The 14,219-nt window shown below is 44.2% G+C and overlaps 1 protein-coding gene across 3 annotated transcripts in view; it reads left to right on the forward strand.

Annotated features, from left to right (window-relative positions):
- Positions 1–14,219, forward strand: part of GCC2 (GRIP and coiled-coil domain containing 2) — a 110,232-nt gene that overhangs the window by 89,608 nt on the left and 6,405 nt on the right. For all 3 annotated transcript variants that reach the window (XR_005746953.1, XR_005746952.1, XM_040336462.1), the window contains exons 21-22: positions 37–182; positions 13,940–14,141. Coding sequence is in view for 1 of the 3 variants with exons in the window: in XM_040336462.1 (XP_040192396.1) it covers positions 37–182; positions 13,940–14,141 (348 nt within the window). In the remaining 2 variants the exon portion in view is untranslated. The remainder of the gene's footprint in view (positions 1–36; positions 183–13,939; positions 14,142–14,219) is intronic.

Raw genomic sequence — 14,219 nt, forward strand, 5'->3', positions numbered from 1 at the left:
ATGCAAATATTTTGTTTTACTACTTTTTGTTTTTAGCTGTAGAGACCCCCCAATGGCAGCCTGAAATTTCCAGGGAAGAACTAAACGAGAAGCTCAATACAGCATCAAAGAGTGTGGATCATCTGAGTGGTTTACTGCATGAAACAGAGGCAACAAATGCCATGCTTATGGAACAGATAACAGTATGTCATTTGCTATTATACAATAACCACACTTTTTTTTTTTTTTTTTTTTTTTTTTTTTTTTATATGCTCTAAAGACAGAACATATCTTATGCTCAGAGTATAGTGTGCAATTTGAGGTGGATATAATTGTTTGCAAAATTTTGAAGAACAGAAAAGCATGATGCTGTTTGCGATCAACCAATATCTTACTGTTTTATTGTTATATTTGGGGGCTTGTTTCTAAAGCAGTTATTCTGACATTCACCAAACACAACTGCTGGTAAATATTCCTGGTGTAAGAAAAAGAATGGGAAGGTTCCCCAGTGGGGCTTTGGACAGCAGTGTAATGTAGTTGAAAAATTAGCAAATGCATAGCAAAAAGGGGTACATTTATTATAATTGTACAGGTATCACAATGAATGAAGTTACAACATTTAGAAGGCTGGCCAATAGGTAAAATACATAATCCACAATGTAGCTTATATTCAAGTTTACACAATACTGTGCACATTGTTGCACATCAGATTGCTGAACGTGGTGGAATCCCCGATGCTTTTCGACCTCTGTAGCGGTCATCATCAGGGGTAATTGGCTCTATAAAACACATTACATAATTTCAGATATAGGAAAACCATCATCATAAGTCCCATTTGGGGTCTAGCATGATGAGATATTTACCGCTGAAGTGGAGTGGATGGTCTCATGGCCAGATGGGTTGTGAATCGCCGGGTGATGAGGATTTTAATTACCGTATAGTGATTGATTTACCCCCAGTGGATGCTTGGTGAAATGTTTATTTTTACAAATTTATAAATATGATCTTTAGGGTTTACACTACATGGTCGCGCGACATGAGAAATTCAATTGAAGTGAATGAGAGCCGTCTTAAAGCGGATGTTCCGCCAAAAAAAAATATTAAAAGCCAGCAGCTACAAATACTGCAGCTGCTGACTTTTAATAATAGAACACTTACCTGTCCTGGAGTCCAGCGCCGTCCGCAGTAGATGACGAGCGATCGCTCGTCACCCTGCTGCTCCCCCCTCCATCGACGCTGAGGGAACCAGGCAGTGAAGCGCTGCGGCTTCACTGCCCGGTTCCCTATGGCGCATGCGCGAGTCGCGCCGTGCCCGCCGATTGGCTCCCGCTGTGTGCTGGGAGCCGAGTGTTCCCAGCACACAACGGGGGGCGACAGGATGTGACGCAATGCCTGTCTATTGCCCGTGAATGCCGGGCCGGAAGTGGGTGCAAATACCTGTCTTTAGACAGGTATCTGCACCCCCCTCCCCCCTGAAAGGTGTCAAATGTGACACCGGAGGGGGGGAGGGTTCCGATCAGCGGGACTTCACTTTAGGGTGGAGAACCACTTTAATGTATACTACTGAAGTCGCTCCGACTTCAGAAAAGGTTCCTGTACTACTTCAAGGCGACTTTTAGGCAACTTGTAGGTAACTTATACTCAAAGATTTCAATGGAAGTTGCCTCCAAAGTCGGATCACTGTCTTAACTGAAGCAACTTTACATGAAGAGAAATAGTTTTCTCAGGCAAACCCCTCCCTCCCACAGAGCTGTTTATTGTTCGATTGGCCACTGGAAAAATTGCCTGTCCTTGAAGCAACTTGAAGTGTGAACTGGCACTTATTGTAGATGTCGTCATTTATACTGTACAGACATTACAAAGCAAAAGATCAAAAGACAACACAAAAAAGCAGGGGACTTAAAGCAATTTTAAACCCAAAAGCAAACATTTGTTTAGCATCTTGCCATTTCTTGGATGTGAAAACTGCATTCATGTTATTTTTCAGGCTTTCTTCTATTTTTTCATCCTGTGATCCGGCTGAAAAAAAAACACTTTTTCTGGGGGATGCTTACAATGATTCGATTTTATTTATTTATGTAAAACCTCTCTCCCCCCCCCCCCCCCCCCACATTTAATGATTGATAATATTTTAAATTTTTGGTTTTGGGTTTAATACTGCTTTAATACACATAGCTACTTGTATCTTTCAGCTGAATGGATGAAAAAGATTCCTTGCCCAGGCATAACCCCTTTCAGCTCAGCTAAGCCTCCTCTGACCGCTAAGCCCCTTGCTGTCAGAGGAGAGAAGACAGATTGTAGAAACACACAAAGTAGAAACCACGATCTGTCATCTCTCCTAGTTGGTCCCATCCCCCTACAGTTAGAACTGTGGTCTCCAAACTGATGCTCGAGGGCCGGATGCGGCCCTTTGCTTGCCTTTATCCGGCCCTTGGGGCACTATCCCTCCCACTAATATGAGACATTATTCTGCCATCTGACACCGATGATGAAGCACCATTTCTCCCACTGACGCAACTAATAGAGCACTATTCCTCCCTATGATACCAGCCATAATGGGGCACTATTCCTCCCCCTAATACCAGATGTTTACTAACAATGATGCCAGGAAAATTTCTACTCCCGCTGGCCAAAGTCCGGCCCTCCAAGAGTCTGAAGGACAATAAACCGGCCCTTTGTTTTAGAATGTTTGGAGACCCCTGAGTTAGAACACACAATAGGGAACACGGTTAACCCCTTGATTGCCCCCTAGTGTTAACCCCTTCGCTGCCAGCGATATTTACATAGTAATCGGTGCATATTTATAGCACTAATCGCTCTGTAAATGTCAATGGTCCCAAAAATGTGTCAAAAGTGTCTGACCTGTCAATCGCAGATCACCGCCATTACTAGTAAGAAAAAAAAAAAAAGCGCCATAAATCTTTCTCATAGTTTGCAGACGCTATAACTTTTGTAAACAGAAAAACAAATCAGCGCAATATACACAAAATATCAAGCAGCTGGACACTAGGAGTCCAAATCAAAAAATTCTTATGACAAATATACAAAAGGTAGTGCAGCGCTAATAACAAGTCCATAAAAGGTCATCCACGTGATCTTATAAGTGACCGTATATAAATATCATGCAGGTGATGAGCGTGGGTATAGTGTGACACCTCCACCAATAGCTGAACTGGCCGCTCACCTCACAGAGTGGACCCTCCGTTAGATAGGGTCAAACACGCTTTCCCATGAGGGTGTAATCATAGGCAATGCTCCAATAGGAACCAGGCAATCAGATCAGCAGATGATACCAAATCTTCCAGGCGAAACAGCGATGAAAGCAAATTGTGGATGGCTGCGGGTGACGTCACGCTTTTCCCCACCGGTGGGGAAAGGCATGACGTCCCCCGCAGCCATCCACAATTTGCTTTCATCGCTGTTTCGCCTGGCACTGGCTCAGTGCCTTTTGGCTTTGCCAAAAGAAAGCTCTATTTATAGGGAAAAAAGGACATCAATTTTGTTTGGGTGCAACATCGCACGACCACGCAATTGTCAGTTAAAGCGACGCAGTGCCGTATCGCAAAAAATAGCTCGGTCATTACGCAGCCAAATCTTCTGGGGGTGAAGTGGTTAAAGGGGTTGTAAAGTCTTCTTTTTTTTTGTGTCATTTAAAAAAAAAAAAAATCATACTTTCCTCTTCTGTGGTGCTCCTGGCTGCTCCTCTTCTCGAGTGCCCTGACAGAGAAGCGCTTTCCCTGGGGTCACTCGTGCGGGTATGCTCCCGTGTCCTGCTGCTGCATTTATAGACACAAGACAGCAGCTGGTGTGCTCGTCTCCGTTGCTGGAAAGACCGGGTTTAAGTTATTAAAGGGAGGGTTTGGGGCAGTGGCGTCGCGGGGCGGGGGGCCGTGTTGTCCGCACCATCCTGACTGTAATTAAAGCCTGCTTCCTTTTGCCATTTTTTTTCCTTCAGCCAGGACACACCTTACTGCTGCTCAAGCCTGTCTCAATCTGCTCTCCACCCGGGCGGCACAGCTGCACACTGTCGGCTTGAGATTGGGGGGGATGTCCTCTGCCGCTCGAGGTGAAATGTTGTGAGGGGGGGGGCTTGCATGATGAGGTTGTTTTTGCTGCAGGTCACAGCTCTATCATATGGAGGGGGTGGTTTGTTCGGGGGGGGGGTCTGTACTAATGGAGGGGGCAGTGGCGGTTCTCTAATTGGGCAAAGAAAGCGGTCGCCTAAGGCCTCGCGCTTTCAGGGGCCTCACGGCCGCCTAATTTGCCTACTGTATGTGATGGAATGGGAGGGAGTGTCCCCAAGCTGGCAGGGTGAGCCAGCTTGGGGACAGAGGCTGGTAAAGGATTACCGTCTTTCGTATAGAGCGATGTCTGCTGCAGATGAAAGGTGGAGCTGCTGGCTGCTGCTGAACCCGCCAGGAGGTAGGGGCGGACTGGGCTGGGGGGAGGGGCAGGAAGGTCTCTGATGCCTCGTAAAAATTGCGTTATTTTTTTTTTATCGCTTGAATTATTTTTCCCATTATGGGCGCGATGGGGCCTCATGTCTAAGTTTTGCCTAGAGTTTCCTCTGGGCGGTGGTTTGTTCTTCGGGGGTCTGTACTAATGGAGGGGGGTGGTTTGTTCTGGGCAGTGGGGTCTGTACTAATGGGGGGGGGGGGTTGGTTTGTTCTGGGGGTCTGTTCTAATGGAGGGGGTTGTTTTTTCTATGGAGGTCTGTACTAATGGAGGAGGGTGGTTTGTTCCGGGGGGGGGGGTCTGTACTAATGGAGGGGGAGTTTGTACTAATGGAGGGAGATGGCTTGTTCTGTGGGGGTCTGTACTAATGGAGGGGGGTTTGTTCTGGGGGGGGGTCTGTACTAATGGAGGCATGTTGGTTTTGTACTGGGTGGGTCTGTACTAATGGAAGGGGGTGGTTCGTTCTGGGTTGGTCTGTGCTAATGTAGGGGGGTGGTTTGTTTTGGGTCGGGGGATCTGCACTAATGGAGGGGGATGGTTTGTTCTGGGGAGTCTGCACTAATGGAGGGGGGGATGTGGTGCCTATATTTAAAAAGGGAACAAAGTCTTTACCAAGTAACTATAGACCTGTTGGTTTACCTTCTATAGTTGGGAGAATACTGGAGAGATTAATAAAAGACCACATAGATAAGGTCTTGCTGGGAAAAAAACTATTTAAGCAGCAGACAGCATGGATTCATGAAAGACAGAAGTTGTCAGACAAACCTGATTTCCTTTTATGAAGAGGCTAGTAAAACCTTGGACAGAGAGGCGGCGGTGGACGTGATATACTTGGATTTTGCAAAAGCGTTCAATACAGTTCCACACACACGGCTTATGTGTAAGGTAAAGTCTACAGGATTGGAAATATTTGTTGTTTGTAAATGGATAGAAAACTGGCTAAAATACATAATTCAGAGAGTAGCTGTGAATCATTCTTGCTCTGAACGGTCTAAGGTTATCAGTGGTGTACCCCAAGGTTCAGTGCTGGGACCCTTACTTTTAAATATCTTTATAAATGATATTGGGTCTGGGATCAAAAGTAAAATTTCTGTCTTTGCAGATGACACCAAGCTATGCAGTGGAATAACGTTCTTACAGGATGTCTCCAATTTACAAGCCAACCTCAATGCTCTGTCTAATTGGGCGACTAATTGGCAGATGAGGTTTATTGTTGATAAATGTAAAGTTATGCACTTGGGGGCTAAGAATATGCATGTGTCATACATACTGGGGGGAGTACAACTAGAGGATCCGTAGTGGAGAAGGATCTGGGGGTTTTGGTAGATCATAAGCTCAATAATGGCATGCAATGTGTAGTCCCACAGTGATGTGAACATGCCAAAATCAGCGAAATTAAAGGAAGTGTCCAATAAATGAAATAAATCCAAATTCCGTTAGTATTGCTGGGACAATAGTTGAATTGATCAAAGTTCAAGCTGACCCAAATGGCACACGGCAGGGTTGTCCGCTTTCCTCCCTGATTTTTATTCACACTGGAGCCTCTTCTGTGCAAAATAAGGGCGGATGCGGGAATATACGGGTTCCAGAAATCATCGGGTATCCACAAGGTGGCCGCTTTTGCAGACGACCTGATCTTTTTCCTGACGGAGCCGCTTACCTCCCTCCCGAACTTGCTCCGCTCGCTGCAGGAATACGGGGACCTCTCTCTCTTTCAAATTAACCTATCTAAATCCTCAATACTCAACGTAACAGTAGGGAGGGACATTGTTCAGCGACTACGCTCAACCTTCCCGCTAAGGTGGGCATCTGGTTCCATTCGATACCTGGGAGTCTATATCACCCCTGACCCCGCAGACCTTTACTCCACTAATTTTGCCCCACTGCTTCTTCGCCTAAAGGCGGATTTACTTTGCTGGCACTCCCTCACGTTGACGTGGTTCGGCCGTTGCAGTGCCCTCAAGATGACAATCCTACCGATAGTCTTGTACCTGCTGCAGGCGCTTCCTATCCGCCTCCCTCCGGTGTTCTTTAAGCGCATTGACTCCATGTTTCGGGAGTTTGTCTGGTCTTTCCGCAAGCCCCGCATTAAACTCCAACTTCTCCACCTGGCTAAGGGCAGGGGGGGGGTTGGCCTGCCGGACGTGAAGGCTTACTACAGGGCGGCCCACCTCACCAGGTTGGTGGATTGGCACTGCCATGCGGAAGCAAAGCACTGGGTAGCGATGGAGATGGAGGACTCCAGTAATACGGCTAGGAGCTGGCCCTGGATCGCTACTTCTTTGCCGAAGAATCTGGTGGCCCATCCTACCTTGGGCAGCACGCTCTCGGTGATCAGGGAGGCTTTTTGGCACTCCTTGGTGTCTCCGCTGCCCTCCCCAATGGTCCCGGTTTTGGGAAATCCGGACTTTCCGCCTGGCCTCCAGAATCCCCACTTTAAGCGTCTATCGGCTGGACGTCGGCTTCACCTGTGCGAAAAAAGGGGTAGTACTACACTAGGTAGTGACATGGCGGACTTTCAAAAGCAATCACAGGGACATTTTGAGTTATATAAAAAAATAAATTTAATTACAAAAATACAAATATACAAATAAATTCCAATAAATGTTGAGAGAAATACATAGATACATATAAGCAATATATTTATCTTCACCTGTGCGACTTTCTGGGGCCTGACAGGCATCTCTCGCCTGAGGCTGGGGTGTTTGATACGGAGCCACCGCTGGACTTCTGGAGCGGCCTACAGCTTCGCAACTTTCTGCGTGGTTGCCTGCGCCAACGGGGTATCTCCCGCCCCCTTACAGAATTGGAACATATTTGTCACCGCAGAGAACCGGTGCGTCACTGCCTTTCGCTTGTTTACTCTTCCCTGTTCCGACCAGCGGACGGATTCATTCCTCCCTTCCTCTCTAAATGGGAAGAGGAGCTCGGCTCTACCTTCACCGACACCCAGAGGGAGAGGATTCTCCATTTTGCTCAGAAATCCTCCATAGCCACTAGAGTGCAGGAGACATGCTACAAAATCACAACCAGGTGGTACAGAGTGCCTGCTGCCCTGCATCGTTTTTTCCCACAGGTCTCCAACCTGTGTTGGCGCTGCGGTGGGGCGGAGGGGACGATGCTGCACATCTTTTGGGCCTGCCCCAAGCTCTCCCCTTTCTGGCTCGAGGTGACCCGTACGATTGAACACTTGACTAGTGCTTCCCTGGGGGGGAATCCGGCGGCCTGTCTGCTTCATCTATCGAAGAGACCTGTCAAGAAATACAAAGCATCTCTCACTATCCAGCTCCTGAACGCTGCCAAGGCGTGCATCCCCCTCTGTTGGAGATCTGAGAATCCCCTGGCTAAGTCCCTGTGGTATGCAAAAGTTAATGAACTCAGAAATATGGAAGATCTCACTGCCACCCTGCATAACAGGGAGGAGGCCTTCCGGGAGACCTGGAGACCTTGGCATCACTTCATATATACGGACGCTTACCTCCAGGAGGTGGCGCAGTCTGTCTGAGCCTGGTAGGCGCTCACCGTCTCCTGGTCGGAGTGTTCTGTTCTGTTCTATCCTGCTTTCCTCACTTACCTGACCCTGCTGTTCTTGCTCTTCTCCTTTTCCCCTCTCACCCACCCTATTCCCCCTGGGCCCCTTCCCTATGCTTTTCCTCCTCCTCACCCTGCCACATTTGTCCAAACATGGGCGATTTAGCCAGATACGGAGCATATCCTGTTGAGCATTACTTTCTCGGTTGCCCCGTGTTTGGACCCTCTCCGCCACTGGGTTGCCTTGCTTCCCATGCCGCTACAAAATATATAATTACTATCATCTGTGTAGAATATTATGCACTGCAGTTAGCTCTCGGTTATATGTATTATGGTTGAGATACTTATAAAGCTGTACACTTTGCCATTATCTAGGCCCTGAGCCCTTGACCGCTTACCTCTTCGCTGTGCTAGGCCGGTGTATCTACAGCTGTTCTCTTTCTGTTGTAGTCATTTTCCTTTTTTGACCATATGCATTCATGCGATTTGTTCTTTGCAATGTATACCTGCTATATGTGGTGATTGTCAACTGTATTTTGTTTGATAATAAAAGCTTGAATTATAAAAAAAAAGTTCAAGCTGACCCTTACCAGAGGTATAGATCCAGAAGGATCAAGCTGGGCAAAAAGGTAATAACCAATTGTTGGTCCGAACCAGATATACTTCAGCCAAGAAGCTCCAACGTCATTTAGTCACAGCATAACAGGAGAAAAAAGGGAAAAACAAATAGTGCAATATCATATGGCAAAAGACATAAACACTCTGACTTTTTCCCAGTGAATACTTGACAATCGGTGTGAAGTGAGATAGAAGACCACCACCATAGAAGCACACTGACCCTTACCAGAACTTAGCGACCCTCAAGGGATCAATTAGACATGGAAGCAGTGTGATGCAGCTGTTAGCAGTGTGGCATCCCAAGCGCGTTTTCCAAAACAGGGGTCAGATGGCCAAGTACCAATAAAAAATAAACGGGCTCACATAGTGAAATACCATCAAGAATTTAATGTAAAAAGTAAGTAGAACACTTACACTTAGATGTTTTAAAAACAGCAGTAAAATCAAGTAGCCGGCCGGCAAACAAACGAGATACGTCCTCGAACGCGGTGACGTCAGCACGTCAGCCTCCCAACGTTTCGTCTTCAAGAAAAATATATTAACTAATAAAACTCTCATTAAAAACTGAGAGTATCAAGAGGCGTTAGTCCAAAGCCTAGCCCCAAAGAGGAAAAACATTAGTGGGAATTTCCTCTTTGGGGCTAGGCTTTGGACTAACTCCTCTTGATACTCTCAGTTTTTAATGAGAGTTTTATTAGTTAATATATTTTTATTTTATACACCGCTACCGTTTGCCCCATTATGGGTTTAAAGTTAGGCTACTGGGATAATGTTCACATCATTGTTCGTTGCCAAGGTTTGGCATAGGGTAGCCTGTTCATATGAATGTGTATCTAATTCAATTTGTTTGTATGCACTTATTGTTATGCTGATGCCTATGTGTAATATTTTTACAGGTGCTTATCTTTATGCTTTCATGTCAATCATTAAGCTTTAAGTTATGCCACGTATTAAGTTTAGACCATGGGCCTGTGTCATAATTTTTACATGTAATTGTGATAATTTTTTATTGTGTCGCTTCTATCTGGCGACGGCAAGCCTGCTTTTTAATTTTACATCCCATCCGGGCTTTCTAACTTGAGTCCCCTTTGGTGCCTTTAAATTTTATGGCTCATAATGCGGTCTAAGTTATCCGTGCTTTTTAAGCATTTCTATTACAGCCTTAGTCTTGTATTACCCCCCCCCCCCTCCCTCTTTCACCTTAAATTATATGTATTAAAGTTTTTTCTGTGTCGTCCGCGCCTTCAGTGCATTTTCCATTAGCCTGTATTTGCAGCAGCATTCGATTCAATGAGTGAGTGCTTTTGCCCTTACGCCTTCCCTGGTGTAAGATGGCGGGCTTGCATTCGTCCAGGATCTAGATTCGACACACCCCCCCGCCCTCCACTTGTGTACTGAACGCGGTGACGCGGTACGCATCCTCATCCCCGTGACCAAGTCTTCCTGAAGACGAAACGTTGGGAGGCTGACGTCACCGCGTTCGAGGACGTATCTCGTTTGTTTGCCGGCCGGCTACTTGATTTTACTGCTGTTTTTAAAACATCTAAGTGTAAGTGTTCTACTTACTTTTTACATTAAATTCTTGATGGTATTTCACTATGTGAGCCCGTTTATTTTTTATTGGTACTTGGCCATCTGACCCCTGTTTTGGAAAACGCGCTTGGGACGCCACACTGCTGACAGCTGCATCACACTGCTTCCATGTCTAATTGATCCCTTGAGGGTCGCTAAGTTCTGGTAAGGGTCAGTGTGCTTCTATGGTGGTGGTCTTCTATCTCACTTCACACCGATTGTCAAGTATTCACTGGGAAAAAGTCAGAGTGTTTATGTCTTTTGCCATATGATATTGCACTATTTGTTTTTCCCTTTTTTCTCCTGTTATGCTGTGACTAAATGACGTTGGAGCTTCTTGGCTGAAGTATATCTGGTTCGGACCAACAATTGGTTATTACCTTTTTGCCCAGCTTGATCCTTCTGGATCTACACCTCTGGTAAGGGTCAGCTTGAACTTTGATCAATTCAACTATTGTCCCAGCAATAATAACGGATTTGGATTTATTTCATTTATTGGACACTTCCTTTAATTTCGCTGATTTTGGCGTGTTCACATCACTGTGGGACTACACATATCACTGATCTTATGGTTATCATACCCATAAGGCTTATAGCGCAACTCCTTCTTTTCATCATTTGTCTTTATGTTGTATAACATCTTGAGTTTGCTGCTTTTATATTAAGTTTATTTTGGTACGCGCATTTTTCACTTCTTTACAATGGCATGCAATGCCAAGCTGCAGTTTCCAAAGCGAGCAAAGTCCTTTCTTGTATTAAGAGAGATATGGACTCCAGAGAGAGAGATATCATTTTGCCCCTGTACAAATCATTAGTAAGATCTCATCTGGAATATGCAGTTCAGTTTTGGGCACCAGTTCTCAAAAAGGATATTGGGGAACTGGAGAAAGTGCAGAGAAGGGCAACCAAACTGATAAGAGGCATGGCATGGATAAGAGGCATGGAGGAGCTCAGCTATGAGGAAAGAATGTATTCACTCTTGAGAAAAGGAGATAAAGGGGGGAAATGATCAACATTTTTATATATATATATATATATATATATATATATATATATATATATATATATATATGTCCATATAGTGAACTTGGTTTTGAGTTATTCACTTTACGGTCAACACAAAAGACAAGGAGACACTCTTTATGTCTAGAGGAAAAGAGGATTTAATCTCCAAATATGGAAAGGTTTCTTCACATTAAGAGCTGTGGAATAGACTCCCTGCAGAGGTGGTTCTGGCCAGCTCAGTAGATTGCTTTAAGGAACGGCCTTGTATACTTTCCTAAATGTACATAATATAACTGAGTACTAACATTTATAGGTAAAGTTGATCCAGGGAAAATCCAATTGCCTCTCGGGGATCAGGAAGTAATTTTTTTTTTCCTTTGCTGTAGCAAATTGGATCATGCTCTGATGTTTTTTTTTGCCTTCTCTGGATCAATTTTGGGTATAGAATTGGGTATATGGGATTGTACGATATATATATATTTTTTTTATGGTTGAACTGGATGGACTTGTCTTTTTTTCAAACTGACTATGAGGGGGAGTCTGTACTAATGGAGGGATATGGTTTGTTCTGTGGGGGTCTGTACCAATGGAGGGGGGGTTTTCTGGGGGGATCTGTACTAATGGAGGGGGGTGGTTTGTTCTGGGGGGTCTGTACTAATGGAGAGGGGTCCGTACCGAGGTGGGTGGTCTATACTGATGGAAGGGATTTAATGACACCCCAATACATCGGCAACCTCACCTTTTTGCATTTGTCAAACCACATGATGCTGTATCAGTGTGGTTTGGTTGGGCACGGTTTTATAGAAGGGTCAGACTTTATTCCCCACATTTCTCCTGGGTAGGGCAGCCCATTGAAATGTGCATGCATAGATTTGAACCAAAGACAGGGTTTCCTTGTACTGTGCACTAGGTTTCGGGCTATAAAAACAATGCAGTGTTTGACACAAAAGCAGATACATGTGCGTAGGAATGGGAGTTTTTCACTTTGTGTTATTCTCCTTTTGTACTCGTATCTTATTGCATTTGGCACATAAATAATACTTTGAATTTGGCTGTCTTTGCCCATCCAAACTCGCAATCGTGACCTAGTTTCAACATGCCATCCGGCTGACACACTTCCACCAGACACACTCAAAGAACACAGTCAGTACCTGGGTAAAGCGGCTTCGATATTTTGGACACACAAACCCCCATGACTTCTACACCCATTCCATGAAGAAATTTCCTTACATTGTCTAGACCTGTAATACAAGTTTCTGACACAAGGTGGCTCAAGCTGTTATGATGCAGGCTCTTTATTGCAGGAGATCCTCGCAATGTCTCTTGTAAAGTAAAAGAAACTTGCCTGCTCGTGAGGACATTTCATGGTCTATGAATACAAGCCCTGTGTCCTGTACTGTATAATTAATTTAAAGTTGATTTTAACCACTTCTTGCCAGACATACCGTACGTATAAAAGCATTCGGACAGGGGGTGGTTATAACCAAGATCATGGCTGCAGACACGATCCTGGTACAGTCGGGTAAAAGTGATCTGGTTGGCTGTAAATGCTGCCGTTTCACGTTTGTGAAATTTCAAATCCTGACATGTTTGGTTTCTAGTGCTCAACACATCATCATCATTTATATTTTAGGAAAAAATTGGGTTTTCGTGTGTGTTTGCACTAAAATTAATGTAAGTGTGCCAGTTGCAACTGCCCCAGGAAGTTCCTTTAAAATATGGTTGAGCTAATGATCATGGTTTTAACTATATAATGTGCAGATTTATATGCTGTTATTCGTGTCGCTATTTAATTCAGGAGAGCTTTGTAAATGTATTTTGCCTTGGGGTTTACATACTATGGTTGGCATTTATTCCTGAATATGAGGGTAGCTTTATCCATTTTCTTTTATCCTGTCCGTATTCCTCATTACACTATCCTCCTTAGACCACTGCTATAGGCAACCTTAACTGATTGTAGTCTTCTGTAATTTTGACAATGTACCAGCCCTTGCGAACAGTATAAACACCTTCGTTCTGAATCTATGTATATAGTAACTGAAGAAATTTATAACAAAAAGCAAAACTTATATTTTTTTTCCTTTTTTTTCATTTTGGATAGAGTGCAGAGGAATTAGAACATCTGTCGGTTTTTATTGCTGCCTGTGCCCCCCTTCAGGAGATTCACTCGCTCTATTTGTTCTATTTACCATTATCATTGAAAGAAAGTAAAATAAAACCCAGGTTTTAGGTTGTGCCCAGAAAAGTAATAAAGGGGAATATTCCAGTGGGTTCTCTAGTTCTGGTGTTTGGGTGTTCTAGACGATTTTCTAACAAAAAATTTTGACATTTAACAAGTATGTGAAAAATTTGAAAAAAAAGTTAAGGTACCTGTAATTTCCTTGAAGTACAATACAGGATGCAGCACCCTCCTCTCTGTCTCTGTCACAAAGTAGGTGGGTTTATATGATCATGCCCCTAGGAACGGCTCTAGCAAAGTTTTTTTGGCAGTGCCTTATCTTGTAAAGGTAACAGCATACAGTATAACATATGATCTATGACTACAAGTCCTGAAATGTACTCCACGAGAAGGAATTTACAGGTAAGCCAAAATTCCCTTTTTCCTAACTTTAACCAAGTCGTCTGGTGATGGATGACTAGCGACCATCCAAACCTGAGCAACGGCCCTGTCTTTTATATGCATGACATTGGTTGGCACAATACAATGTATCCTGAAATCTACTGTTTGCAAATTTTCATTTGCTATTAACCTAATGGTTAAATATATTTTCCATCGTAGCTCCTGAAAAATGAAATTCGACGTCTGGAAAGGAATCAGGAAAGAGAAAAATCTGTGGCTAATTTAGAATATCTGAAAAATGTCTTGCTGCAATTCATTTTCCTCAAAGCAGGCAGCGAAAGACAACGTCTCCTTCCTGTCATAGACACCATGCTTCAACTTAGCCCAGACGAGAAAGGAAAGCTCTATGCCATAGCTCAAGGTAGGATAGATAAGGTTGAATACAAGCCTTTCTTTTGTCAATTGTCTTTTGTTTTGTTTTTCTAGAGCACCTAGTAAA

This window comes from Rana temporaria, chromosome 2 (assembly GCF_905171775.1).
Source record: "Rana temporaria chromosome 2, aRanTem1.1, whole genome shotgun sequence".
NCBI classification, from domain to species: Eukaryota; Metazoa; Chordata; class Amphibia; order Anura; family Ranidae; genus Rana; species Rana temporaria.